The sequence below is a fragment of the Nanorana parkeri genome, unplaced genomic scaffold, assembly GCF_000935625.1.
Source record: "Nanorana parkeri isolate BGI_ZX_2015 unplaced genomic scaffold, ASM93562v1 scaffold337, whole genome shotgun sequence".
Lineage (NCBI taxonomy): Eukaryota > Metazoa > Chordata > Amphibia > Anura > Dicroglossidae > Nanorana > Nanorana parkeri.
The window spans coordinates 1262929-1273420 of NW_017306605.1; the positions used below are offsets into that span (position 1 = coordinate 1262929).

The following is a 10492-nucleotide window of genomic DNA, read 5'->3' on the forward strand; positions in this document are numbered from 1 at the left end:
CAAAAAAAAAAATGCTAGGGATGACAATGAACACCAGGCATGTTTCTGTGTATTTTGCATGGAGGGATATAAATATATGGTTTTCTACGGCACTTTTGCTGCCTGGAGAAAGCAACACGAGGTCTGACTGTATTGGGCCCTTCTGTGTTGCCAGGCCCCATAGCAGCTGCAGTGTCTGCCATGGCTGTCGTTCCTCGCTTGGCAATAACATTTCTATAACTTGGATTATGTAGTCAGAGTAGCAGGCAGGCCGTCTCTGTCTCTCTCAGGTGTTGGCTGGGTGAGGAGGACAAGATAATGTACCGCAGATCAGTGATTCCACTTGTACGGAGATAGCTGTCTGCCTGATGCCTCCCACACTCATGATATCTTAGTCTCTCTTATCTCAGTCAGTGTCTTATATCCCTGCGAGCAGCCTACATCAGTCACCCTCATATCCATGCGTATGTGTTCTCTCTAAAAGCTTTTCTCAGTCAGTCTGCATCTATCATCCCATATCCTTCCCTCATTCTCCCTCCACCCTCCCCATGCCGCATGCTCAGTCTCCATCAGTCTCACACTCCTCTAATCTCCTCACCTCCTACTGTCAGCAATGGGAATGGTGGGAGGTCAGCGAGGAGAATGGTCTGCAGGACTCCACAGGAGAAGCCTTCAGGTGTGGGAAGCCAGGCGAGACAAGAAGAGAAGATGAGACAAGGTGAAAAATAAAGGTACAGCTGGCGTGATGAGCTGAGAACGGCTGAGAAGAGCCACGAGAAAGATCAAGGCTTGAGAGAAATATAGTAGGAGAGGTGATAGCGACGAGGAAGAAAGGAAGGGGGAGTTGATATCAAGAAACTGCATTAACCGTATCATTGTTAAAGTGAACCTGTGCCCAGACTATGCACAATACAGCATTCACCTATTCTGAACAAGCAGTACTTGTAAAACAAGCCCTCATTCACACGTGTAGCTATAGGCATTGTGGAGAAATTAATCTTCAAATTTCACAACAGAGGCACTTGGCCGGCCTTCTACTGAAAAACACTCATTCTGAGCTGTTAAAGTGGACCTTCCGTAGCAGAGACTCCACCTTCTTTTAAAGGAGAACTATGGGGTCAGTGCTTTTCCTCATAGTTCTCAGGGTCACGGGAGGACACAAACTAGCGTCCTCCCGTCACCCAAAGCTCAGTATATATATAGGGAGCTGCTGCTCGCGGTATACTGAGGCGCCGCAGCCGGGACGGATCCCGACAATTATGTCTGGATCCGCCCAGCTGGGTGAGTGACAGCTGGCTCTGCCTATCCAGAGGCAGAGCCAGCTGTGCCCGGCCCCTCCCCCGTCTGTTCCTCCAGTCAGCACTGGAGGATCGGACATGGGAGGAGGGGAATCCCTGCAGGGAGCTGTGAGTGACAGTCACGGCTCTCTGCAGGGAGATGATCTAAAAGTGAGCGAGCGACGGTATGTGTTCGCTCACTTCCCGATCCGCTGAGCCGACCTGTGACAGTCTTATTGTCACAGGTCGGCTCAGATTATGAGGCTGAGTGATTTTCAGTTCTCCTTTAAACACTGGCCGGGTTCATAGCGAATTACGTCCCCAATTTGTAGTCAGAGCCCCACTGATTCGTACCTGTAACATGAAGGCGATGACCCCACCTAACCTTGACCTGAGGTGTGCCACGGTCACTATGGTCAGTATGCAATAAGGTGGGCATACTCAGAGTAATTCTGATGGAAGGGGTACGGGCATGGGCGTAACTAGAAATCACAGGGCCCCATAGCAAAATTTTGTATGGGGCCCCCGTGATTTTTAGTTATGCCACATGCAGAGCTCACCTGATATACCATACAGCCCACCTGAGAGTGACCCTGCAGAACCCACCATAGACGCTCTATGGTGGGCTCTGCAGGGTCTCAGATGGGCTGCACACCTCTTACCTGTCAGCGCTGTCGGCCTCCATGGTCGCCGGGCCCGCCTCCTCTTCCGTCTCCAGGCCCCACTTCCTCTTTCCCCGTCTGCACTTAGGATTTTTAGTTATACCCCTTGCAGAGCCCACTCGAGATCCCACCTGAGGGTGACCTTGCAGAGCCCACCATAGACTATCTATGGTGGGCTCTGCAGGGTCTCAGATGGGCTGCACACCTCTTACCTGTCAGCGCTGTCGGCCTCCATGGTCGCCGGGCCCGCCTCCTTCTTCGTCACCGGGCCCCGCCTCCTCCCATGCTGCCGACCACGGGCCCCGCCTCCTCCTCCACTGCCGGTGACGTTGATAGAACACCGGGTCCAGCCTGCCCCCCCAGCCGCTGCCGGCTCTCATCGACTCTGTGGAGACGAACGCGCCGCTGCACGGATGATCTGAACAGCGGCGTGTTCGTCTTCGGACGCCAGTGAAAGCCACCAGCAGAGGATCCCATAGCGACCCAGGCGGACCGCACGGCATCTGGCCGGGCCCCACTGTGCCCCGGGCCCCATAGCGACCGCCTGGGTCGCTATGCCGATTGTTACGCCACTGGGCTCGGGAGGGTGGGATGACACGATCGTGCGGGGCTCCTCCCACAAATCCGGTCAATGATCGTCCTCATACTTGTCAACAAAAACATAACAATAGACCCATAAAATGAACCGCTACCTACGCGTGGACCTTAAAATGGAAACTATCCGCTGTAAGTTCCAGATACAATGCCGGCTATTCTCTCTCTCGGCTCTGGATGACAGACGCAGGCGGATATAATCATAGTGTGAGATAACAGTATAAAGTGGATAGCGCGACTTCTTCCCGCCTGTGATCATAGACACCAATAACACTATAATCAATGTCACTCACACAGTACCTGCGGCTCTACAATAACCAGGGTTTCTTCAGCTGGGTAAGTTGCGCTCACCGGAGGAAGCCCAGACACGAGTGAGGAGATAAATCCTGTGATCTGCCGCTTCCGATAAACCAAGAAACGCTGTTAGCTTCCCCGGCGCTGTCAGCCTTTGTAAGATTCTGCAGTCCCATAGTGACCGGATTGCTTCGTAATTGAAAGTTTAATTGGTGAAAATCAAAACGACTTCCAGAGAATATAAGTTAAAAACCAGCGACGAACCCATAAAAGAATCCCACCGTTGGCTACTTTTGCAATTCTAGTTAACGTGATCTCTTTTTTTCTTTTTTTTTCTCCATGGAGCTCCCTCTTGTTTTTCCAATCCTGCTAATGGATGTGGGGGACAGAATATCGCGCGCTCAGCAGCTTCCTCTCTGCACGGCGCACGGATTGTGGCTGCTTGAAAGATGGATCTCTCCGGATTTCTCAGCCGGTTGGGTTACAACTGAAGACAACTGTGTAAATTAGAAGGGGTTTTTTTTTTTAAGATGAGCTTTGCAGGTTGGATTGTGCTCGGGCCTCACTCTGCGATGGCACAATGAACGCCTGTAGAAGAAGAGATGGCTGAGGTATTTTTAAATTGCCTGTAATTGTAATTTTGCAAATGCGTTGTCTACAGCGGGCTCCAGGGAAAACATTCGGTTAAATTAACAAGTCGATGGATGTCTACTCTCCGGCTGGCAGGAACCTCCATTTTTTTTTTCGACTCTGGCTTGTCTAATGGAAGCTCGAGCAAAGGAGAAATGGAATCTTTGATCTCTGGTGTAATAACAGTCAAGCGTGTCCAATTTTCCAATACGGGCCGCTTAAAAATTGCGTTGTTCGTCTGGGATTTAAATATTGATATTTATTTCCATAAAGCGGCGTGTATTTACAGTTAAGGAGAACCTTTAGAGCCACGATGTACAGGACTGAAAGTTTTAATGGAAAGCTGGAAGAAGATCGATATTATTTTCCATGACCGAAGCGAGTCTAGTAGTGTGGAGAGCGGGGCCCAGAGGAGTAGCATGAATGGAGGGACGTAATGACTAGGGCATGAAGAACCTAGAAAGGGTTGAGGAAGTAAGAAGAGAGATGAGGTAGGTTAGGCCTTACCTCATCGACAACTGGAATCAAGTGGGAGTAATGGACACAAGAAAGGTTCTGTAGATGTTTGACCACAAGGACTGTATCACGTACCCGGTGGGAGACCAGTGCGTCTCGTGTCCTGCAACAGGGTGTGCGGAGGACAGCAAGGAGCACGAGTGCCAGTGGATAGTCCGGACAGCAAGGACCTTGAGTGCCAGTGGATGGTCCGGACACCGTGCAGTACACTTTCAGGATCAGGATAGTCAGACGAAGCCAGAGGTCAAACCAGGCGGGCAGCGAAGTACAAAGTCGATAGGCAAGGCAGAGTCCAGTAATCAGGTCGAGGTCAGGAGTAGACAAGTGCGATTCGTTTCGTTACGAATCGAAATTCGTACGGATTTTCCTGAAATTCGTAAATTCGGAAGCATCCGAAATCCGAATTGCAGTTTCTGAATTATATCCGAAATACGAATTTCGGATCCGAATTTCTTTGAAACGGGAACTAATGTTACCCCTGTAAATGAGGTTGAACAACATGACAAGATTTTTTCTTTAATCCGAAATACGGATCCGCTGCTGCTGAGGGTTGCATTACAATACACAGGCAGGAAATACGAAATTCCGTTATGAACATTCGTTATATTGAAGGTAAAAAGCAAAGTACATTTATATTGGAGTTGATGGTAGTTTTTTTTTTATCCGAAATACGAAATTCGGATCCGGAATCCGTTAACGGAATTCGTATTTCGGATAAAAAAACAACTACCACATCGACTCCAATATTAACAAAGGTATTTTTGCTTTTTAACTTCATCATAACGAATGTTCATACAGTTACGAAAATGTGCCGAAACTAATGAAAATTCGTATTTCGTACGAATCCAAATTGAGTTTCGGACACGAATTACGAAATACGAAATAACGGATATTCCGAAACGGAACAAAAGGAAACTGAACAAATTTTTTGACGGCGCACAAGTCTAGTCAGGAGGCAGGCAGCAAGCAAGAAGAGTCAAAGCAATCCGGGTCAAAAACGAGCAGCAGGCAGTCAGACAGGGTAACGGGTCACAGGAAGCACAAGCTGAAGACCATCAGCAACCTGGTTAGGGCAGGTTCCTTTATATAGACCAGTCCATTAAAGTGACGGCATCACTTCCTGTGCAACTGACGTGTGCGCCCTTCCGTTGCGTGCATCTGCGCACTCGAGCATGTTTCCCAGCAACACGAGGCATGGGCCCACGCGCATGCGTGGGAGCCATCTTTACCTTACAGACTGCTTGGGTTAGAAGGGGGACCTGGCCAGGGAAGGTTTTGTAAGAGATGTGATTTTTGGAAAGGGGAATGGAGATCCTCATGATGGGGGCCACCATCTTTATGTCAGTTCTAAAGTTTGGGCCAGGCATTCCAAAACCCTTTCTGTCTGAGTAGCAAAGGTTACCAATGTAATGCATGACATGACATAGTTATCATCAACATCCCCACCAAATCACCCAACATAAACTGGGCATATGGTAGAAGGCATAACCTACCTCTACAGTGATAGCAAAGGATAACTTTAGAATGAGTGAATTACAGTACGGTCCATATCCCCAACATCTTAAATAGGACAGGTACCATGTACCTGACTGGAGACTCAGCTGAGAAGGGGGCTGCCCGTGCACCTCTCACCCCACACCTCTGGAAGTAGTGACGGGGGATGTAAGGGCAGGGTGGAATGCAGGTGCCGATACTAGTAGCTGGCCAGTTCTTGAGTATGCGCTTGAGTGCGTTGGACTAACTGGTGAATCGGCAGGACCGGGATGACTCCGGAACCTCTTGAAAGCAGAGCAGACAACGGGAGTGAGGCCAATGAAGCACTGGCTTGATGTCGTTGCTCAGGGTACTGATGGAGCGATCCACCGAGTGGCAGACCAGGAGGGAAGTCAGGTTCAAGCCGAGGTCATACACAGGGAGCCGAATCTTGAGGTGCCGAATCACAGACCAGGAGCAGAGTCAGGAAACGTAAACCATGTCATACACAGGAGATAGGGTCGCCACCTTTTCTTCTAGCGAGACCCGAACACTCTAGCGATGCGATTAAAGATCAGAGAGCAGAGGTATCGAATCAGGAGGAGGAGGCGGAGTCAAAAGGTCACAAGCCGGGTTCATACACAGGAAGTCAGAATACAGGAACAGAGTACAGAGCACACAGGGACAAGCTGAAGACCACTCAGCAACGTGGTCAGGGCCTCTTGTCTGTTTAAATAGGATAGTGTGCACATAATGAGCGTGCACCTGTACGCGAACGAGCATGTTTCTGCGCGCTCACGTACGTGCGCTATTGTGCATAAACTTTCCCGTACGCGCGCGTTCACGTGTTTTCCGGGAACTTTGGCCAATGGACTGCATACTTGTGTGCGTGCACGTTTTTGAGCAGGAGTCCATCAGGTAAGTCTCTTACAACAGGAGTGTCAATTTTAGCTTCTGGTCTACCAACACAACGCCTACCATATGTGACCCTCTATATATCCACGTAGTACTCATCGTTCTAGATTGAATTGTATTCTCTACAGTGGTATGTATGCTTATAAGTTGGATCGTACTTCCACCGAACAAGTGGTTTGGCTTCTTGGCTGCAACAGAATAAGCATGGCCCCACATGCGTGCCAACACCAAAAGATGCCCCCTTTCCATTGTGTGGCTTCCCTTGCTCTGTTCATGAGTAGAATATTGTTCCCGGTGGCTCAGTGTCTATGGCGGTGGGTTCTGGGCTTCTCGGGGTCATTTCTAGGCATCGGATAAATAGTGTGTGGCAAGGAAAGATCAAAGACATTGGGAAAAGGGGGGAGTTCGGGAATGGTTGTCACTAGGGATGTCACTAGGGATGCACCGATACCGATACTAGTATTGGTATCGGTGCCGATACCAAGTATTTGGGTGAGTACTCACACTCGCCCAAATGCTCCGATACCTAGAACGCTGCCCGGTTTCCTGATTGGCCAGGAAACGGCTCCATGCTCTCTCGTCACTTGTGATGAGAGAGCATGGAGCCGACTTCCCGGCCAATCAGGAAGCCGGGTAGCATGCAATGACGCACTGCCCGGCTTCCAGATTGGTCAGGAAGCTAGCAAATCCGGAAGCCGGGCGCCGTGTAATGACGCAGCGCCCGGCATTCTGATTGGGCGGGAAGCCGGCGTCAGGCTACCTCGTCATCTCATGAATCATAATATTAAGAAAGTAACCTTAAAGCATTAGTTTATATTGCTTTAGAAAAAATGTGACCTGTCCCTTTAAGAAAAAGTATCGGTAATTGGTATCTGCGAGTACTTGATCAAAAGTATCGGTTCTCGTACTCGGTCTTAAAAAAGTGGTATCGGTGCTTCCCTAGTTGTCACTTATGGTTCGATGGAGATGAAGTAAAGCTGATTGAATGGTGCGGAGAAGCAGAGGGCAGGCATAATAAAGCCGAATATTACCGAGCGAGACAGCGTATGAAAATGCCAATGAGATATCAAGTCAGGGGAAAGAATGAGGAAACCGCAGCGGAGAGTCACGGCAACCTTTAGATAATGGTTATTACATGGTAAGAAGTAGATGTAGGTTTAGATGGTCCATTGCTTCTTTGTTTAGTGTGATCCATGAACCAGAGAAGGTCGGCAGCCATTGCATTAAGGACAACCAGTTAGAACCGGTCTTCAGTCTATAATGATTATAACCGGGTGAGCTCTCCTATTACGGATGTACGTTGACTTCTTAGCTTTGCTGCCCTATCAGGCACTTGATTTCAAGATGAGAACTTACATTTGTTAGCATTCGGTCTCCCGTCTACCTCCCGAGGCTGAAAGTCAGCTTCTGACAAACTAAAGAAGTATTAAACTCAAACTTGTGTTGTAAAGTAGTCACCGCTCCAAGCTCACTCCCGGGATGGACTACAATCTCAGGTTTAGTTTACGCATTTGTAGGGATGCACCGATACCGGTATTTTGGTACTGAGTACGAGTACCGATTATTTTTTTTCGGTACTCGCCGATACCAATTACCGAGTAACGGAAGTCCCATTCAGAAAGCCAGGTGACGTGTAACGACTCGCCACCCGGCTACCTGATTAGCTGGGAAGCCGGGCAGCGTGTAAAGACTTCCCGATTAACAAGAAAGTCTGTCCCCTCTTACCTTGTCCAGCCTGTCACACCCGGGGCCTCTCCAGCCAGAACGCGGCCTTCCTCCGGTACCCAGCTGGAAGACGGGCGCCCTGCTTTCTGATTGGCCGGGAGGCCGGCTCCATGCTCTCTTGCCATGAGATGACGAGGGAGCATGAAGCCAGCTTCCCGGCCAATCAGAATGCCGGACGCTGCGTGCAATGGCGCGCTGCCCGACTTCCTGATACAGGAAGTATCAGTCTAGGCATTGGAGCATTTGGGCGACTACGAGTACTCCCCCCAAATACTCGGTATCGGCACCGATATCGGTACTAGTATCGGTATCGGTGCATCCCTACTTATTTGTATTGCGATTCTAGTCCATCCCGGGGTGGGGGGTTAAGGGGGGGGGGCGGAGCTTGGAGCGGTGACGACTCTACAACACACACAGGGGCCATGGGGAACATAAGTAGCCCCCCTCCAGAAGGAAGGACAGTGTCAGAGATGATTGGAGGATCTACAGCCGAGTGATACACAAATCAGATACATTGTTGCTCAGAGTTCGGGGACTCGGATGGTTTTTTAAGATTTAACTCCGGAGTTTAGTGTCACTTTAACATTTGGGTGTAGGTCCCTTTTCATCTGAACGGTGGCGGACTAGACAAAGGTGCGTCAGTTGATGGAATTAGTGCAGAAGTAGAACGCCATCAGCTCACCAAACGCAATGGTCAAGCGATGGTCCTTTATTGACGCATGTTGCCACAAAGAAGCAACGTTTCGAGGCCACGCAGGGTCCCTTTCCTCAGGCTCAGTATGACGGGAAAACTTCCCTTTGCAGCTCAGGGCCTCTTCCTGTAGTGCTGGCTCAGGCACACAGACACCATATATCCATTCCTGAGACAAGGCAGTCTGCTGCAAAACAGAAGTTCTCCCCCAGCATGAGAAGACATGAGGATTTAAAAGGAAGAGCAGCAAAGAGAAGGGAAACGACCATGGATTACAGTAAGGCGCACATTACAGTATTGTTTTATGTAAAAAAAATCTGAGGGTTTCATGTCACTTTAAGTGAAAACAAATTGATCAAAAAATTACTTAAATAAAAATAAAAAAAATGGGTAAAAAATAATAAGTAATAATAATTAAATAAAAAAAATTAAGTAAAAAACAAATAAATAAAAAGTAAAGCACATTCGCCAAAAACCCGACGGAGCTGATGGAATTAGTGCGCGTCCAAGCATTTCTTCTTGGTGACTGCGTCCCTTCAAGGCCACTCCTGGCCGCGCAATCAGCTTTTAGTTGACTGTAACTGGAAGAGATTATATTTGGCTGCTCGGCGTCCAGCACTTTGCATATTGTTCTTGCTCCTCCGCACTGCCCACGGGTCTATAGAGCACCGCGCAGCGAACTCAGAATTAATTTATTACAGAGCCGTCCGTGGAAGAATGCAAAACGTGGTGTCAGCCTAAAGATCTGCACGCGTAGACCTCAACGCATCTCAATCATAATGAACAGGAAGAGAAGCAGGAAGGAAATGAAGATACATTGTAACCATTTCTGCTCCCCCCTGTAGAGTGCATGCCCTGGGCGTACGCCGGGTGTTGCTTGTCTGGTCAATAGATCATGACAAGGGCATTGTATACGGCTCCTGTTGGTCAAATAACCTCCAACAGCTAAATTCAATAATAACTCTATTAATGAACAACACGACACTGGTCTTGGATTTTTAGTGGCCACAGCAGCCATTTTATTATTTAGTACCAAAGCCAATTGTAACCATTGTAACAAATTGTAACGAACTAACTGACCGCGGGAGTTAAGGTCCTTGACGTGATATCCATCACCAAAAATACCCATTATCTGCCCACACGGCCGCCAGCCGCACCACACCGCCTCGGGGACTAGTAATCTTACATCAGGTACTAAGTAACTAGTGATGGACCCGTTAAGACAGGGAGGCCATACCCCTCCCCACTGTCACTTAAAGGAGAACTATGAGGCGAGTGCTATCACTCACCTCATAGTTCGAGCCGACCTGTGACAATGAGACTGTCACAGGTCGGCTCAGTAGATCGGGAGGTGAGAGAACACATACCGGCGTTGGCTCACCTCTTTTCCCCATAGTTCTCCTTAGGGTAACGGGAGGACACAAACTAGCGTCCTCCCGTCACCCAAAGCTCAGTATACCGCGAGCTACAGCTCTCTATATACTGAGACGCCGCCGCCGGAGCGGATCCCGACATCGATGTCGAGATCCGCCCAGCTGCGTGACTGACAGCTGGCTCTGCCTATCCAGAGGCAGAGCCAGCTGTACCCGCCCCCTCCCCCCGTTCGTTCCGCCAGTCAGCGCTGGAGGATCGGAGCGGGGAGGGGGGAATCCAGCCCCTCCCCCTGTCACAGCAGAGAGCGGTGACAGGATCGAGAGGTGAGCGAACGCCGGTATGTGTGCGCTCACCTCCCGCTC

The 10492-nt window shown here is 49.3% G+C and overlaps 1 protein-coding gene across 5 annotated transcripts in view; it reads left to right on the top strand.

Annotated features, from left to right (window-relative positions):
* Positions 1-10492, top strand: part of OLFM2 (olfactomedin 2) — a 129969-nt gene that overhangs the window by 31195 nt on the left and 88282 nt on the right. For 2 of the 5 annotated variants that reach the window (XM_018558403.1, XM_018558406.1), the window contains exon 3: positions 5747-5769. The exons of 2 other annotated variants lie outside the window; for them this stretch is intronic. In XM_018558403.1, coding sequence (XP_018413905.1) covers positions 5747-5769 — 23 coding nt within the window. Of the gene's footprint in view, positions 1-5738; positions 5770-10492 lie in introns of all 5 variants that reach the window. One more of the 5 variants, XM_018558404.1, reaches the window with a different exon arrangement.